Here is a 20,239-nt window from a genome sequence, read left to right on the forward strand (position 1 = left end):
AGAAATATTTAAACAACTTTATATGATAGTGGTTAAGCATCTGAAGATGTACTGTTAAGTAAAAGCACCAAGCAATGATGAAAAATGACAGTTCCATTATAACTCTTGGAACATTCTGTGAGCATGGGAAGAGTAACTGGATACAAGTTTAATCAAGTATCTTGTGTTACAGCAGCAGTGACGACCATGTATTATGGATATTACATGATGCCCGATGGTACATACTGCATGACGCCGCCACCTCCGGGAATGGAGGTCTCTGGTTATTATAGCGCCTTGCCTTCAGAGGTGGCTGTCGAAACTGCAACTGGGACATCTGTACCTCCATCTTCTGGAACTACCCCACCACACACCGAAGGTGACAGCAGTAGTATCCAGGTTCCTTCTTCGACAACCACAGTCAGGTGGGACATTTTAAATTTCAACCTATTAGCTTTCCTTAGTTTAAACTTGTGGAAATGAGCTGTGGTAATTTACTTAGGGTCACCTCTATGGGTTTGTCAGGAATTGAGCATTCTAATTCTCCAAACGAAGCCAACGTTAATCTAGTTTATCTGAGTGTGCACTATTGAACTGGATTGCTGCTTTAACTACAGTGGATCTCTTCACTTCAGTTAGAATCAGTAAAATGCAGTCTCCCTTCTTCACTAAACCTCTGATATGTGGTCAAAGTTCTTCATTGATGCAAAAGTAAGCTGCATAATACATCAGAGAAAGCTTAATTTTAAAAAAATGAAGTAAAAAAGAGGAGAGTTTATTGGAGGAAAGAATAGAGTTGAAATCTGACAGGAACATTTTGGTTAAGCCTGCAGTATTTTGGGGGAGAAAATACACGCCTTTGTGAAAATGTGAATTTTCCTAAATGATGGTAAAAGCCAAACTATTTTATGGTGAACTATCTTTCCTTCTCCTGTCACCTTGGTCTCACCTTTCCTGTCCTTCGAAAAATATTGGGTGAATTAATTTGATGCTGCACCCATGCCACTTCCCCAGATCTTATTCCCAAAGTGTACTCCCAGTCCCAGGTTGCAACCCCATGTCCGACCTCCAGACGCTTGCTTCACGCTTTTAGACTTCCCTCACTCACATACATTCCACTACATCCTGGACAGCTTGCCACTGCCTGAACTCACTGCCAGCTCAAACTTTGTACAGGTTGGCTACAATCTTGATGCAGATTTTGAGCTCCAAAAATGATAGTAGTAAAAGGAGTATGCAAGATCTGTACAAATGGTTTGGGAGAAAAACAAAAAAACTTGGCAGGGGGTGTGTTCTGAGTCTGAGGGGCCAGAAAAAGCGCAATGAACGCAAAGCAGTAAACAAAATGGAACCCACGATGCAAATGAGTGGAGAAAAGAGACTAGAAGACAAAACCAGAAGGGAAACTTTTAACGTTTGGGTGGAAATTTAGTGAGGCACTCTCATCGGAGCTTCCCTGGGAGAATTGAGGAATAACGTGAGCTCCTACATGACAAGGTGACCAGTTGTCCACGGAACCAAGTCTGAAGAGGTACCTGGTTGATTACCGACAGATAAACACGAGTGATTTGGTGGACACTTGGGTGAGATGAGTGGTGAGTGTTTCACAAGTTCTCATGGCTGAGGGGAAACAAGCCAAAGGCAGCAGCAGCCCTGCTCTTCTCGTGACTCTTCAAAAATGAGATTAAGATGCATCTTTTATAGAACATAGACAAGGTCTGCCTCCTGCTCCTCGAAATACTTTGTTTGTAATTGGCCTCCCCACTCATTTGTGGCGTTAAAATTTTCTCTTAAATCATATATTAATGAGGGTGCCTGAGTCAGGCAGGCAACTATACTGCTGGAAAAAACAGCAAGAGGTGGGAATAGAGCACAAATTCTGAGCCGCTCCATTTTAACTTGTCTGCCAGACAAAGGAATTTAAAATGACCCTGGAGTGACATGATCAAGAATAGCAAATAATGAGGGATGATAGTTGGAAGGAGAGAGACAATGTTACTGATTTATGTCTTAAGAGCCTACATAAGAGATTAATTGTTGCGAGGTGATTCATTTTGGTAGAAAAAATTTGAATGTGGATTACGGGGTCAACGGCAGGGTTCTGAGGAATGTGGAGGAACAGAGAGATCTTGGGGTTCATGTCCACAGATCTCTGAAGGTTGCCACTCAAGTTGATAGAGCCATGAAGAAGGCCTATAGTGTGTTAGTGTTTATTAACGGGGGCTTGAGTTTATGCTGCAACTGTACATGACCCTGGTGAGACCACACTTGGAGTATTGTGTGCAGTTCTGGTCACCTCATTAGAGGAAGGATGTGGAAGCATTGGAAAGGATGCAAAGGAGATTTACCAGGAGCTGACTGGTTTGCAGGATAGGTCTTATGAAGAAAGGTTGAGGGCGCTAGGGCTTTTCTCTTTGGAGTGGAGGAGGATGAGAGGCGACTTAATAGAGGTTTATACGATGATGAGGGGGATAGACAAGAGTGGGCGTTCAGAGACTATTTCCTCGGGTGGATGTAGCTGTTACAAGAGGGCATAACTATAACATTCAGGGTGGGAGATATAGGAGGGATGTCCGAGGTAGGTTCTTTACTCAGAGAGTGGTTAGGGTGTGGAATGGACTGCCTGCTGTGATAGTGGAGTCGGACACTTTAGGAACTTTGAAGCGGTTATTGGATAGGAACATGGAGCGCACCAGAATGACAGGGAGTGGGATAGCTTGACCTTGGTTTCGGACAATGCTCGGCACAACATCGAGGGCCGAAGGGCCAGTTCTGTGCTGCACTGTTCTATGTTCTATAATAACATCCCAGTTACAAAACAGTGTGCCCTTTGATTCACTTTAAACCATACCAAATGTTATCAGATAGCTGTTATAAAAGATGCTGTAGTAACCAGCATTTGTATTGTCACCAAAAGTTGTCCTTTTTGATTTGAGGGAGAGAATTTTTGGTATCTTGAGGATTAAAGGCTGCTATTTCTCATACATTGTGAGAAAGATGCAATGTGCTATCTTTGTGTCATCCATGTACTGCTTTTCTTGTGTAACGTGCCTGTGTTCTACCTTACAGTGCCACAACTGTTGCCCCTGTTATTATTCCTCCTCCTCCTGATATCCAACCTGTCATTGACAAGCTGGCTGAATATGTATCCAGGAATGGTACCAAATTTGAAACCAGTGTAAGAGACAAGAATGATACGCGGTAAGAAATCACTTTGCAATAATTGAAACTTGTTGCATTATGTATGATATACACGCTGTTTGCCATTCGAGTATAATATGAATTCGATAGGTCACGGCTCCAGATCACCCTTCATGTGCAATGGATGGATTTTCATTCAAAGACAAGGGGGAAATAAACCTGTGCTGGCCGAAAATTTCACTAAATATTTGCTCAATGTGACATAAGTCAAATGTCTGGGTACAACGCTGGGCATTTGTATGCAAAACAAAATAGAATAGCTCATTTTCGAGGCTCCATTTTTATAGAATTTACGGTGCAGAAGGAGGCCATTCAGTCCATCAAGTCTGCATTGGCCCTTAGAAAGAGCACGCTACTCAAGCCCACATTTTCCACCCTATCCCACCTTACCTTTTTTTGGACATTAAGGGCAATTTAGCATGGCCAATCCACCTAACCTGCACATCTTTGGACTGTGGGAGCAAACCGGAGCACCCAGAGGAAACCCATGCACACACAGGAGGAACGTGCAAACTCGGCACAATCACTGAACCAAGCCGGGAATCGAACCTGGGACCCTGGAGCTGTGAAGCAACAGTGCTAACGTGCCGTATCGGTTTCATCACAAAGATGTGGATATAATGGAGTGAAAAATGGTTACGGTGATACTGTGACATTTTTGAATTTTAAGGACAGACTGCTGGAACGTTTTACTTGAAGAAAGAAGATTGAGCCAATTGATCGGGTTACTTAAATGATGAGAGGGACTATTCTATAGATAGGTTTCCATACTTGTTCATTATTAAGTCAAATGACGCAAGGCATGCAAGACTGGCTATTCAGAAATTTTCCATCTCTGTGTTTAACATAAAAGATTGCGGGAGGAAATGGATAAGGCGCAGACTTCAGCCAGTTCCTTTGTGCTGACTTCATCTTTACGAAAACGGAAAATCCAACCTCAAACGTGTAGGTCGTTGTGAAGGGCAAAATGTTTGCTTTACTCAGCACTGGCTCCTCCTGGAAGATGCTACCCCAGAATTCTGACAACCTCGTGGGCTTTTGCCATGCTTTTAATGCGGTTTTACAGGTCAGCTACAGCTTTAGTCAGCCTTAGTCAGCTCTAAAGTTAATAACTGACTCTGCGGTCTCAACCGTAAAAGGAATTTTTCACCCACCATTTCTCTTTCAAAATCTGAAACGTCTCTCATTTGATAGTACTTCTTTGCATATAACACACATTGGCTTTGCATCCTTATTTGCATTGGCACGATTGACAAAACCGTCCCTCAAGAAATCCTCTTTATATATAGCTTTGTTCCCGAGTTAAGCTTCTTCTTTGTAGGCTGTTAACAAGAGGCCCTGGAGCAACACTAGCACTCAACTGTCCTGCCCTGGACTCTTCTGAGTAGCTATGTCGAGCAGGTTCTGTTCTGAGATGCTGTCCAGTAGGTAAGCTGCTTTTTTGAGTCTCTGGCCGTCTCTAACTTTAAGAAAACCATCTTCACAGTTCACTTACCTTACTTGCCAGCGGCTGGAAAATGGAAGCAACACTGATCCGTGATTTGGCACCGAAAGCACCTACCTGGAGGGTGCTTGACATCCGGTGTGCTTGCAGGGTGCTCTCTGGCCGTTTCTTGCCGGAAGACTCCACACAGCCTCATTTATTTCCTTTTAAAAGGTGGCAGCGGCTGCCATTCTCAATGTAAAAGGCAGCAGCGGCTGCCATTCTCAATGTAAAAGGCAGCAGCGGCTACCATTCTCAATGTAAAAGGCAGCAGTGGTTGCTGTGCTCTTCTGCGATCGGGACGACCGTGGCAAAGCACAACTGATGATTCCTTGACCCACCCGCGGGTCACAACCCGCACTTTGAAAAACCTTTGTCTAGTGACGATTGCTGGAAGGTGCCTGTTGTGGTTATATGTTTAGCACTAAATTAGGCTTGCTTGTCAATATCACACATAATACTCCCTTGGGCAAGTTACTGAAGGGCTCCAGACATCCATGTAATTGTATTCCTGCAAGAGTAAGCATCCTCAGGAATTGAACAATGGGAAAGTTCGCAACATGATAACAATGTGGTTGTGGTTGCAGAGTCTGTATAAATTTATAATACTCCCAAGTGGCAATGTACAAAGCTGGCTGGCTGTGCATTTGCAATAAGTTAGATGCAGCTTAATGCTTTGCAAAGCATATAACAAAAATAAATTTCTATTAATGCTTTAAATATTTGGGTGGCATGGTAGCAACAGTGGTTAGCACAGGGACCTGGGTTCGATTCCCAGTTTGGTTCCCTGTCTGTGCGGAGTCTGCACGTTCTCCCCGTGTCTGCGTGGGTTTCCTCCGGGTGCTCCGGTTCCTTCCCACAAGTCCCGAAAGACGTGCTGTTAGGTGAATTGGACATTCTGAATTCTCCCTCAGTGTACCCGAACAGGCGCATGAATGTGGCGACTAGGGGATTTTCACAGTAACTTCATTGCAGTGTTAATGTAAGCCTACTTGTGGCAATAATAAAGATTATTATTATCTAAATTTAGATAATCTGAAATGTGGCACAGAGGACTTTTGTTTTTTTCAGTGTACACTTTTTGAATTAAATTTTTTTTTTAAAATACCCAATTATTTTTTCCAATTAAGGGGCAATTTAGCGTGGCCAATCCACCTACCTTGCACATCTTTGGGTTGTGAGGGCAAAACCCACGCAGACACAGGGAGAATGTGCAAACTCCACACGGACAGTGACCCAGAGCCGGGATTGAACCTGGGACCTCGGCGGCGTACGCAGCAATGCTAACCACTGCGCCACCGTGTTGCCCTCACATTTTGAAATATGAGTGACTAGATGTTTGAATCACTCGTGGGCAGTATATCATTTGGTTAATATAACAAAATCTAAAGCTCAAGAACAATGGAATTGACTAGAGTTTTCTTTCTCCTCTCTTTCCCAACCCACCAGCACAACCCAATGGAATTGCATCTTGCCTGATGTGATCTAGGTTTGGCATTTGAGGAAAAAAATAACACAAATTCTATGGTTCTAATTTCAGATTTGCTTGTCTAAAGACCTCTTGGTGTCATGAGTTATAAGGAAGAATATAAATTTTGTTAACATAAGAACATAAGAACTAGGAGCAGGAGTAGGCCATCTGGCCCCTCGAGCCTGCTCCGCCATTCAATTAGATCATGGCTGATCTTTTGTGGACTCAGCTCCACTTTCCGGCCCGAACACCATAACCCTTAATCCCTTTATTCTTCAAAAAACTATCTATCTTTACCTTAAAAACATGTAATGAAGGAGCCTCAACTGCTTCACTGGGCAAGGAATTCCATAGATTCACAACCCTTTGGGTGAAGAAGTTCCTCCTAAACTCAGTTCTAAATCTACTTCCCCTTATTTTGAGGCTATGCCCCCTAGTTCTGCTGTCACCCGCCAGTGGAAACAACCTGCCCGCATCTATCCTATCTATTCCCTTCATAATTTTAAATGTTTCTATAAGATCCCCCCTCATCCTTCTAAATTCCAACGAGTACAGTCCCAGTCTACTCAACCTCTCCTCATAATCCAACCCCTTCAGCTCTGGGACGAACCCATGCTGCGTCTGCCCAATGGGACAATTTCTATCCAGATGCCTCGCAATTAACATATTAATCTATTACAGGAATGTTGTAAGATCTATAAGCTGCACTATTCGACTAGTGTTTATGCCTAGATTAATGATCCAGAGAACATGTATTCATATTCCGCAATGATTCTTGAAGAATTTAATTTCGGTTTTAAAAGAATTGTAATAAAGAGCTAGTATTCAAAGTGACTGTGAAGCTCTTGTAGTCTCGTTAAAAACCCGGTTGGTTTACTAGTGCCTGTCATCCTTTTCAGCTTGGGCTATATCAGAGCTGAGTCTACATGGTTGATCTTTAACTGCCTGATTTTATTATGGATGGGTCACAAATATGGGATTTGGCAGCGACACTTGAACCCCAAAAATGTATTTTTATTGACTTTAGCTACCTTTCAAAACAATGTAGTACCTAGAGCCAAATGTTTTGGTGCAGATTCAACCGCAAGGGTTTGGTTTGCCTCTCAATCAAAACCATTCTCATTTCTTTGGGTTTGTTTTTTTCATAATTGCTTTGATTTAAAGTTTGTTTCCTTTTTGCCATTACAACTAATAACGATGACGACATACAAAGAACAAAGAAAAGTACAGCACAGGAACAGGCCCTTCGGCCCTCCAAGCCTGTGCCGACCATGCTGCCCGTCTAACTAAAATCTTCTACACTTCCGGGGTCCGTGTCCCTCTAATGCCATCCTATCATGTATTTATCAAGATGCCCCTTAAATGTCACTATCGCCCCTGCTTCCACCACCACCTCCGGTAGCGAGTTCCAAGCACCCACTACCCTCTGTGTAAATAAAAAAATACATGCCTCGTACATCTCCTCTAAACCTTGCCCCTCGCACCTTAAACCTATGTCCCCTAGTAATTGACTCCTCTACCCTGGGAAAAAGCCTCTGACTATCCACTCTGTCTATGCCCTTCATAATTTTGTAGACCTCTATCAGGTAGCCCCTCAGCCTCCGCCGTGCCAGTGAGAACAAACTGAGTTTATTCAACCGCTCCTCATAGCTAATGCCCTCCATACCAGGCAACATCCTGGTAAATCTCTTCTGCACCCTCTCTAAAGCCTCCACATCCTTCTAATAGTGTGGCGACCAGAATTGAACACTATACTCCAACTGTGGCCTAACTAAGGTTCTATACAGCTGCAACATGACTTGCCAATTCTTATACTCAATGCCCGGGCCAATGAAGGCAAGCATGCCTTCTTGACTACCTTCTCCACCTGTGTTGCCCCTTTCAGTGACCTGTGGACCTGTACACCTAGATCTCTCTGACTTTCAATACTCTTGAGGGTTCTACGATTCACTGTATATTCCCTACCTGCATTAGACCTTCCAAAATGCAATACCTCACATTTGTCCGAATTAAACTCCATCTGCCATCTCTCTGCCCAAGTCTCCAAACGATCTAAATTCTGCTGTATCTTCTGACAGTCCTCATCGCTAACCGCAATTCCACCAATCTTTGTGTCGTCTGCAAACTTACTAATCAGACCAGTTACGTTTTCCTCCAAATCATTTATATATACTACGAATGGCAAAGGCCCCAGCACTGATCCCTGTGGAACACCGCTAGTCACAGCCCTCCAATCAGAAAAGCACTTCCATTGCTACTCTCTGCCTTCTACTAGCCAGTTCTGTATCCATCTTGCCAGCTCACCCCTGATGCCGTGTGACTTCACCTTTTGTACCAGTCTGCCTTGTCAAAGGCCTTACTGAAGTCCATATAGACAACATCCACTGCCCAAAGATCAAACATCTTTGTGACCTCTTCGAAAAACTCTTATCAAGTTAGTGAGACACGACCTCCCCTTCACAAAACCACGCTGCCTCTCGCTAATACGTCCATTTGCTTCCAAATGGGAGTAGATCCTGTCTCGAAGAATTCTCTCCAGTAATTTCCCTACCACTGACGTAAGGCTCACCGATCTGTAGTTCCCTGGATCATCCTTGTTACCCTTCTTAATTGGGCAATTCTATTTATTGTTTGTGCATAACATTTCTGAATGTTTGTGATGTTGTTTGAGGGATAAATACAGGCCAGGACAACTCCCTTGCTGCTCTTTGACATGGTGCCATGGGATCTTTTGCATCCATCTGAGCAGTCACGTGGGCTCTTGGTTTGAAGAGTGCCACTCTCCCTCAGTATTTCACTTCAATTTCAGCGTTGATTTTTTTGTTCAAACCCTGAACTGGGACTTGAACCTGGGACGTGTGTGTGTGGGGGGGGGGGGGGGGGGGGGAGTACTACATAGAGCCACAGTCAACACCTTATGGATGAGGATAAGGTGTCTTTTTACAATTTGGTAACAGTTCACCAGCAATTGAATCCATTATACATAATCAACAGCAAACATTAGAAACACAACTTCATGCAATCTGTTTTGTTCAAACATTTGATCATGTTCAGTTTTTTTTGTTTACCTGTGATTTGAAATTCATCTTGTATGATCTATTTGAAACATGTTTAGAGTTTAAGACTGTGCCTTGTCTTCCAGATTTGAGTTTCTCCAGCCTTGGCATCAGTACAATGCATATTATGAGTTCATGAAGCAGTACTTCTCTCAAAAGGAAGGTTGTGCTATTCCACAGGTAAGGCAGGATGGGAGGATGCACATTTATACGCTTGGTGTCCTTCAGACAAGTTTTAGGCTGCAGTTCAAGTGAAGTTTGACAGAAGAGAAACTAGGAATGCACTCACTGATCTGTTTCTGGTTTGGTGTTTCTCTTCCTTCAACAGTTGGAAAAATGCACAATAGAATCATAGAATGGTTACGCACGGAAAGAGGTCTTTCAGCCCAAAATAACTGCCAACCCTGTGAGAGCAAATGGTCCAGTGTCACTCCCTCACCATTACCCTGTAACCCTACAGATTTTCCTCTTCGGGTAATGATCCAATTCTCTTTTGCAAGCACCGATCGAATCTGCCTCCACAACAATCCAAGGTAGTGCATTCCAGATCCTAACCAGTCGGTGCATAGAAATATTTTTCCTCATGATTCTTTTTTAATGGCGGCAATCACCTTAGATCAATATCCTGCAGTTCTTGATTCTTCCACCAATGGGAACAGCTTCTCCCTATCTGCTCTATCCAGACTGCTCATTATTTTGAATAATCTATCAGTTCTCCTCAACCTTCCCAGCAAGAACATCCCCCACCTTCTCCAGTCTATTTACTGAAGTTCCCCATCCTTGGAACCATTCTCGTAAATCTTTTCTACATTCTCTAATGCCTTCACATCCTTCCTTGCACACGAAGCCCGGACTGTACGCGGTACTCCAGTTTAGAACCAAAGTTTTATCAAGTTTATTATAGCTCTTTGTTTTTGTACACTGTCCCTATTTTCATGGTTTATTAACCATGCTCTCAACTTGCTCTGCCACCTTCAATGATTTGTTGGCATATGCCTTTGGGTCCGTTCCCTCTGTTTCTGCACCCTTTACACAAAAATCATTTTATTTAGCATTACCTGTCCCCGGTCTCCCAAGCAAAATAAATCACTTCACACTTTTCTGCATTTAAATATCATCTATTATCTGTTCCACCGAGCTGCCTGCGCCGGTTTGAAATTTAACATTCCTCACCATTCATATTTGTTATCGATGACTAGTTTCCGGCAGTGTCAATTCACCTCAAAACCTGGAATAAACAAGTTAAGCATTGCCCAAAGGTATTTAGCATTCATCACTGTCATGAGAAGCATGGTGGATGACTTTTCAACATGCAAAATGTAAACAGAAAACATTGAAAAAGATTCAGCAGGTGTACATCACCCGTGGAGAGAGAAAGTTAGGTTTGCAGACCGGTATCATTGTTCTTTGAAACTGAGTCATATTGGACTCAAAATGTCAACTCTGTCTCTCGGTCCACCAATGCTGCCAAACATGCTGAGTTTTTCATGCACGTTTTGATTTTAGATCTGTATTTTTCATTTCATGAAAAATGTAAAACCATCATCGAAGAAGCAGCAGTAGTGTATGTGAATAAAAGATTACTTCACCGTTGCTCTATTTCCATTAAAAAATTAATTGTGTCAGTGACAGTCAGGTCAGTGGAAGCGGTGGCGGCTATCTATTCATGTTTCAATGTCAACTGGAATATTTCTGAAGATAGAAATTAGTTCGTATTGGAATGTTAATTAGGTTTAACAGTGTGAGCGCTTAAGTGTGCTGTCTGTAATTTGTTTTCGTTTTCATATAAGTTTCTAATTTCTGTAGTAAATAATAGCTTCCAAACCAGCTGTGCCGAAACAATATAAATAATCCTATGGAGACATGTCCATTCTAAAGGTTTAAGACTGGTTTGTTTGTTTTAAGCTATGGGTGCAGGCAATAGTATAGGAACAAGAATTGCCATTACAAATGGATTACATAGATTATTTTGTTTGACAATGTGCAAAAACAGTCGAAAAGTAATTGCTTTTAAGACTGCCCCTATTTTGAGGTTCATGGCCACGAAACATAATTGGCAGAATAACAAAATGCATCATGTTCACCGTAAGTGGTTCTGTGCCTCAAAGATCAGTGTGTTTTCTCAAGCTGTAAATTATACTGATATTTACATCCATGGAATGATTCCACATTTATGACAACTGTAATTATTTTATAGCCCCATTATTGGATGCATATAAATCCTGTTGAGCTGAAAATGTCGACGTTTGCAATAAGTTTGTTATGCTTCTCGCACAATGATCAGATTGTAGTGAACTTCAGTTTAAGGCAATAAGAAATAACAGGAGAGGCCCATTAAGTCTACTCTGCTGTTTAGTGAGATCATGGTCGATCTGATTGTGGCCTTAACTCCATTTGCCTGCCTGCCCTTGATAACCTTTGACTCCATTGTAGATCAAAAATTCTGACCAATTCAGCCATGAATATATAATATATTCAATGGAATCAAAATTTCGTAACTCTAATCTGTGGGTGGTGTTAAAAATGTGTTATTTGATGTACTTAAATCATGTGTCTGGAAAATGTCTCTTAAGAAATTGACTAAAATATGTGGAGACCTTGAGTGCAAGGGATCACGTGAACTCATTAGCAAGAATTATAAATGAGTAATGTAAATCTGCATCATAGAGCTTAATTCTAATTGCAAAGCTTTGATCCGGTCTACTCACCTTGCCCACACCTGCAGAATACGAACTAATTTGTTATGAACATTGTTAAACTCAGTGATAAACTGGGTAGACATGAGGTGATGGGATCTGTTGCATGAAGTTTGGGTGGGAAATGTAGCAGTTATATTTCTGTTAACACTATAAATTGTACAATTTAACCTCCTGTTTGAGGGGATTGCATTCAATAGCATTGTCTTCATAGTTGGCAGTTTTTGCGCAGGAGATATTTGTAACACAGAAGCTCATATTTCTGAAGCAACTTTTAGTTAGTAACATATTGTGCTTTGCAATAACATGATCAAACATCATAACACTGGCCCACTTGAGCTTGTATTAGGGCGGTTAACCAAGAGCTTGGTTGAAAAGCAGGTAAGTTTTAGGAGTATCTTCAAGGAACAGAGTAAGAGATGGGCATGTTTAGGGAGGGAATTCCAAGGATTAAGGCCCATGCAACTGAAGACCCGGCTACCCAAGGTCAATGGAAGTCGGGAATTCTCAAAAGGCCAGAATTAGTGGAGGGCAGAGATCTTGGAGGGTTGTCGGGGTGGAGGTTATTAGAGTTAAGGTGGGAAAGCCATAGAACATAGAACAGTACAGCACAGAACAGGCCCTTCGGCCCTCAATGTTGTGCCGAGCCATGATCACCCTACTCAAACCCACATATCCACCCTATACCAGTAACCCAACAACCCCCCCCTTAACCTTACATTTATTAGGACACTACGGGCAATTTAGCATGGCCAATCCACCTAACCCGCACATCTTTGGACTGTGGGAGGAAACCGGAGCACCCGGAGGAAACCCACGCACACAGGGGGAGGACGTGCAGACTCCACACAGACAGTGACCCAGCCGGGAATCGACCCTGGGACCCTGGAGCTGTGAAGCATTTATGCTAACCACCATGCTACCCTGCTGCCCATGGAGCATTTGAATACTAAAATAGATGTGTTAAAATTGAGGCATTGCTTGACTGGGGGCCACCAATGATGTGGTCAAGAAAGAGAGAGATACACAAAAGGCCAAAGTTAGAGGAGTAGAGTGCCTTCGGTAGGAGTTTGTGGGGCTGGAGGAGGTGTATGAGGTGGGATGCGGCAAAGCCTTAAAGGAATTTCAACACCGATCAGAATTCCGAATCGAGGTATTGGAAAGCCAGGAGCCAATGTAGTCCAAGGACACAGCTGTGAAATGTAAGTGGGACTCAGAGTGGCAGCAAAGTTTGGACATTTTGATGTTTGTAGAAGGTGAACAGTGGGATTCTGGTCAATTGGGGATAGTTGAATGGGGCAGGGTGAGGGCGTGACACTAACATGGACATGGGGTTCAGCAATATAGGGGCTGTTAGAGAGGTGGGGGAATAAAACAACCAACTTCTTGACACTTAGTGTTGATGTATTTGTTCGTGAAGAATTCTAATATGGCTTCACTTGATCTGGGGTGATTGTGATTATATTATCACTAAATACAATAAGCTCTAAACTTGTATAGCAGTTGTACCCATACAAGAATTGCACTAATTTGCAAAAGGAAATTCATGCTTATAAATTATATCATATTTAGGAATCCCTTTCAATTATTTTGTCAAATAACGTTTTCCTTATCCGGTCAGACTTGTTATTCCGGTCAGACCTTATCTTTGGTTCCCTTTTTCAAATGCTGTATAAGGACACAGTAGTGAGCTGTTTGGCACTAAGGGACATGCCTCTCTCCAATAGAGTGCCATTAAAGAAAAAAAGATATCCATTCATTTGAGGGTAGCTGATTAACCATTCCGTGAAAATGTATGTCACAATTCTTGAGCTGCCAGTCAGACAGAGACTTTATCTCAAATGTAGTCATTCTTATACATTCCTGCCTAGAAAAATTTCCTAACTGAATTCCTGTAGGAAAAAGCTCCACTGTTTCACTGCTGAGGTCCATTTAAGATGATTAACAATGAAAGAACTGATAAAATGGCACATGGTGAGGCGTCTCTGTTTAAAATGCAAAGATTTCATTATCTAATACCATGGAGCATGAGTTCTGCAAAGTTATTAACTAAATTACTATTTTTGTTTGGCTAAATGTTTTATGCATCGTTAGGGTTTTCTCTGGGAAAAGGAGCTGTTCTCATTAAACATTGATGATAAAAAATACTTTGGAACGGCATTGTGGGAAAGTTAGTGGATAGGTTTTACATTAGACACACCACTTGAATATTATCCATAAATTTGTCAGGGCATTGATAATTTTTTGTTTGCTCCTACAACAAACAACTGAGCACAAATTATGCTGCTAGAAACAGCTCGAACACTGTGCTGATATCTCTGTCCTATTTTTAGGAATCACTCGCATACCTAGAAAATTCATAATGAAAGTGAGGTTGGTTCTCATCTTTCTGTGCCTGCTGAGCAGTGGATTGCATCATTAGAATGCTTTACCAGCATTGCAGGTGTTGAGACTGGGCTTCTACATTCATGAAAAAGTGTGTGGCTTAAAACCGTATTTCTGAACCTGTTGCAAATGATGATGATTCCTTATTGATACCTTTACACCTGCCAATTTACTCTTCCCTGCACCATAACTATCCAAATCATTCCTTACCCATTACGAGCGATCCAAGTGGATCACAATCAAAGGATATTATTTGCTGCTGCTCTCATCATGTGTTTCTCTCCTGTAATTAGTTCTAATGTTGCTCTCCTCTGAGGGAAAACTTAGTCAAGTCCAAAAATGCGCAAGTGAGGTGGATTGGCTGCGATAAAATTACCCCTTAGTATCCAGAGATGTACAGGTTAGGGAGGGGGTTACGGGGGTAGGGCAGGGGTGTGGGCCTAGGTGGGGTGCTCTTTCAGAGGGCCGGTGCAGACTTGATGGGCCGAATGGTATGAGAATCCTTCTTTTTCTATTCTCTGCTTTAGTTTTTATCGATATGCCATTGTGAACCTTGTAATTTGTTTCAAGAACGTTGTAGGGTGGTTTTCAGGCTTTCTCCGCCAATAAATTTTAAATTGTTGCCAGCACTCTGATTTAAAGTAAATTTAAATCAAACAACGTGTCCAATACTTCCCTTTGCTCTGTGTCATTTGCTTGGATTATTCCAGTTTCATGAAGGGCTTACTGACAATGCTGTGGGCAAAGAAACATCATCCTATTGATTTGTGTAATGTGATTCCTGGAGTCTTATGCATGAGGCTTTGAAGTCGTATATTTAGGTGAACACCAATGTGTTTAATCTTCCCGAAAAGGTCAGCGTCCCATCAGGTTCAAGTAACATTTAGTTTTAATAGGAAACCCAATTGCTGGTGTTGCGTTGAAACCCTCAGAGCTGGGGTAGATCGAGAGCAGGTGGTTAAATCACCAACTTGAAGTAAATTTTGGCACAATGCTTGGCACCACATGTGGTCTAGGCTTTAAGGGTATCATTATAATTATCTCCACTCTATTTTTCATGTCTGATTTGCTGTTCTGCATTAGCCAAGTATGTGATCCATGCTAGATTGTCAGGAACAGAACGTTTCTGTAAGTGTCTGACTTCCTCTCATTAACTTGCTCTTTTTATGAGTTCAGTGAGTATTGCTGAGCTGCTTAACTCTGGAGCATGTAGATTTGACATTTGGATAAAGCAGCCCTAACTTCATGCCCTGATTTTTTTGGATAACCCAGATTATATGAATGCTCTTTGGGCATTATCTAGTGGAGGTTTTGCTTTCTGTAACGAGCGAATAAAGGGCTTTTAAAAAATCATGGCAAAATATTTTTTTTTTGCGAGAGCACTTCTAATGCTGGGATTCCTTATTCTTCAAATAAAGCACAGGAGGAAACTATTTGGTGCCTTTAGTATGTCCTGACTCTTCAAAATAACTTTGATTACTCATGAAGCCCCGCCTTCTCAATCTTACCCCTCGCCTGAGGCGTGGTGACCCCGGGTCCGGTTAAATCACCACCAGTCACCTCGCCCTCACAAAGGGGAGAGCAACCTTTGGCCACCTGTATGGTGACTTTACCTTTACCATTTAGTCTCTTTTCCCACAACCCAGCATTATAGAGAAATACAGCACAGAACAGGCCCTTCGGCCCACGATGTTGCGCCGAACATTTGTCCTAGGTTAATCATAGAATTTGGACAATTTTTCATGGCCAATCCACCCAACCTGCACATCTTTGGACTGTGGGAGGAAACCGGAGTACCCGGAGGAAACCCACGCAGTCACGGGGAGGATTTGCAGACTCCACACAGACAGTGACCCAAGTCGAAATCGAACTTGGGACCCTGGAGCTGTGAAGCAATTGTGCTATCCACAATGCTACCGTGCTGCCCTTAAGAAGTTAACCTACACTCCCTTATTCTACCCTAATCCAAGTACCTATCCAATAGCCGCTTGAATGTCCATAAATTTTCCGACTCAACTACTACCACAGGCAGTGCATTCCATGCCCCCACTACACTCTGGGTAAAGAACCTACCTCTGACATCCCCTCTATATCTTCCACCATTTATCTTAAATTTATGTCCCCTTGTAATGGTGTGTTCCACCCGGGGAAAAAGTCTCTGACTGTCTACTCTATCTATTCCCCTGATCATCTTATAAACCTCTATCAAGTCGCCCCTCATCCTTCTCCGTTCTAATGAGAAAAGGCCTAGCACCCTCAACCTTTCCTCGTATGACCTACTCTCCATTCCAGGCAACATCCTGGTAAATCTCCTTTGCACCTTTTCCAAAGCTTCCACATCCTTCCTAAAATGAGGTGACCAGAACTGCACACAGTACTCCAAATGTGGCCTGACCAAGGTTTTGTACAGCTGCATCATCACCTCACGGCTCTTAAATTCAGTCCCTCTGCTAATGAACGCTAGCACACCATAGGCCTTCTTCACAGCTCTATCCACTTGAGTGGCAACTTTCAAAGAACTATGAACATAGACCCCAAGATCTCTCTGCTCCTCCACATTGCCAAGAACCCTACCATTAACCCTGTATTCCGCATTCAGATTTGTCCTTCCAAAATGGACAACCTCACACTTGTCAGGGTTAAACTCAATCTGCCACTTCTCAGCCCAGCTCTGCATTCTATCTATGTCTCTTTGAAGCCGACAACAGCCCTCCTCACTATCCACAACTCCACCAATCTTCGTATCATCTGCAAATTTACTGACCCACCCTTCAACTCCCTCATCCAAGTCGTTAATGAAAATCACAAACAGCAGAGGACCCAGAACTGATCCCTGCGGTACGCCACTGATAACTGGGCTCCAGGCTGAATATTTGCCATCCACCACAACTCTCTGTCTTCTATCGGTTAGCCAGTTTGTTATCCAACTGGCCAAATTTCCCACTATCCCATGCCTCCTTACTTTCTGCATAAGCCTACCATGGGGAACCTTATCAAATGCCTTACTAAAATCCATGTACACGACATCCACTGCTTTACCTTCATCCACATGCTTGGTCACCTCCTCAAAGAATTCAATAAGACTTGTACGGCAAGACCTACCCCTCACAAATCCGTGCTGACTATCCCTAATCAAGCAATGCCTTTCCAGATGCTCAGAAATCCTATCCCTCAGTACCCTTTCCATTACTTTGCCTACCACCGAAGTAAGACTAACTGGCCTGTAATTCCCAGGGTTATCCCTATTCCCTTTTTTGAACAGGGGCACGACATTCGCCACTCTCCAATCCTCTGGTACCACCCCTGTTGACAGCGAGGACGAAAAGATCATTGCCAACGGCTCTGCAATTTCATTTCTTGCTTCCCATAGAATCCTTGGATATACCCCGTCAGGCCCGGGGGACTTGTCTATCCTCAAGTTTTTCAAAACGCGCAACACATCTTCCTTCCTGACAAGTATCTCCTCAAGCTTATCAGTCTGCTTCACGCTGTCCTCTCCAACAATATGGCCCCTCTCGTTTGTAAATACTGAAGAAAAATACTTGTTCAAGACCTCTCCTATCTCTTCAGACTCAATACACAATCTCCCGCTACTGTCCTTAATCGGACCTACCCTCGCTCTAGTCATTCTCATATTTCTCACATATGTGTAAAAGGCCTTGGGGTTTTCCTTGATCCTACCCGCCAAAGATTTTTCATGCCCTCTCTTAGCTCTCCTAATCCCTTTCTTCAGTTCCCTCCTGGCTATCTTGTATCCCTCCAGCGCCCTGTCTGAACCTTGTTTCTTCAGCCTTACATAAGTCTCCTTCTTCCTCTTAACAAGACATTCAACCTCTCTTGTCAACTCACTCGACCATCTCTTCCCTGCCTGACAGGGACATACATATCAAAGACACGCAGTACCTGTTCCTTGAACAAGTTCCACATTTCACTTGTGTCCTTCCCTGACAGCCTATGTTCCCAACTTCTGCACTTCAATTCTTGTCTGACAGCATTGTATTTACCCTTCCCCCAATTATAAACCTTGCCCTGTTGCTCGCACCTATCCCTCTCCATTACTAAAGTGAAAGTCACAGAATTGTGGTCACTACCTCCAAAATGCTCCCCCACTAACAAATCTATCACCTGCCCTGGTTCATTACCAAGTACTAAATCCAATATGGCCTCCCCTCTGGTCGGACAATCTACATACTGTGTTAGAAAAGCTTCCTGGACACACTGCACAAACACTACCCCATCCAAACTATTTGATCTAAAGAGTTTCCACTCAATGTTTGGGAAGTTGAAGTCGCCCATGACTACTACCCTGTGACTTCTGCACCTTTCCAAAATCTGTTTCCCAATCTGTTCCTCCACATCTCTGCTGCTATTGGGGGGCCTATAGAAAACTCCCAACAAGGTGACTGCTCCTTTCCTATTTCTAACTTCAACCCATATTACCTCAGTAGGCACATCCCCCTCGAACTGCCTTTCTGCAACTGTTATACTATCTCTAATTAACAATGCCACCCCCCCCCCCCCCCCCCACCTCTTTTACCATCCTCCCTAATCTTGTTGAAACATCTATAACCAGGGACCTCCAACAACCATTTCTGCCCCTCTTCTATCCAAGTTTCCGTGATGGCCACCACATCGTAGTCCCAAGTACAGATCCATGCCTTAAGTTCACCCACCTTATTCCTGATGCTTCTTGCATTTATGTATACACACTTCAACCCATCTCCTTGCCTGCAAGTACTCTCCTTTGTCATTGTTACCTTCCCCACTGCATCACTATGTGCTTTGGCGTCCTGACTATCGTCTACCTTAGTTGCTGGACTACAGATCTGGTTCCCATTCCCCTGCCAAATTAGTTTAAACCCTCCCGAAGAGTACTAGAAAACCTCCCCCCCAGGATATTGGTGCCCCTCTGGTTCAGATACAACCTGTCCTGCTTGTACAGGTCCCACCTTCCCCAGAATGCGCTCCAATTATCCAAATACCTGAAGCCCTCCCTCCTACACCATTCCTGCAGCCACGTGTTCAACTGCACTCTCTCCCTATTCCTAGCCTCGCTATCACGTGGCACCGGCAACAAACCAGAGATGACAACTCTGTCTGTCCTGGCCTTTAACTTCCAGCCTAACTCCCTAAACTTGTTTATTACCTCCACGCCCTTTTTCCTACCTACATCGTTGGTACCAATGTGCACCACGACTTCTGGCTGCTCACCCTCCCCCTTCAGGATCCTGAAGACACGATCAGAGACATCCCTGGCCCTGGCACCCGGGAGGCAACATACCTTTCGGGAGTCTCGCTCGCGACCACAGAATCTCCTATCTATTCCCCTAACCATTGAATCTCCTATTACTATTGCTTTTCTATGCTCCCCCCTTCCCTTCTGAGCCCCAGAGCCAGACTCAGTGCCAGAGATCTGGCCGCTGGGGCCTTCCCCCGGTAGGTCATCCCCCCCAACAGCATCCAAAACGGTATACTTGTTTTGAAGGGGAACGGCCACGAGGGATCCCTGCACTGTCTGCCTGTTAGTTTTCTTTCCCCTGACTGTAACCCAGCTACTCTTGTCCAGTACCTTTGGTGTGGCTACCTCCCTGTAACTCTTCTCTATAACCCCCTCTGCCTCCCGCATGATCCGAAGTTCATCCAGCTCCAGCTCCAGTACCTTAACACGGTCTCTGAGGAGCTGGAGTTGGGTGCACTTCCCGCAGGTATAGTCAGCGGGGACACCAGTGGTATCCCTCACCACCCACATCCTACAGGAGGAGCATGCAACTGCCCTAGCCTCAATCCCCTCTTACTTTACAAAATTAGCTGCCCCGTGGACCAACTGGACCTCCGCCCTCCGACTCTACTTCCAGTCAGCTGTACTCTAAACTCCTGGCTCTCTTCACGCTCTTTGATAAATATAGGAAATGAAATGTAAGGAGCACCTTACTCCCTCCTCACCTAACTCCCTCAGTCACCAAACTCT

General features: G+C 43.5%; 1 protein-coding gene across 3 annotated transcripts in view; it reads left to right on the forward strand.

Moving 5' to 3' along the window:
* The window catches only part of LOC119969233 (splicing factor SWAP), a 152,004-nt gene that overhangs the window by 33,260 nt on the left and 98,505 nt on the right, over positions 1-20,239 (forward strand). For 2 of the 3 annotated variants that reach the window (XM_038802691.1, XM_038802600.1), the window contains exons 8-10: positions 173-404; positions 3,049-3,180; positions 9,277-9,370. In XM_038802691.1, the coding sequence (XP_038658619.1) occupies positions 173-404; positions 3,049-3,180; positions 9,277-9,370 (458 nt within the window). The remainder of the gene's footprint in view (positions 1-172; positions 405-3,048; positions 3,181-9,276; positions 9,371-20,239) is intronic. The other variant, XM_038802783.1, reaches the window with a different exon arrangement.

The sequence above is a fragment of the Scyliorhinus canicula genome, chromosome 1 (assembly GCF_902713615.1).
Source record: "Scyliorhinus canicula chromosome 1, sScyCan1.1, whole genome shotgun sequence".
Taxonomy (NCBI): Eukaryota; Metazoa; Chordata; class Chondrichthyes; order Carcharhiniformes; family Scyliorhinidae; genus Scyliorhinus; species Scyliorhinus canicula.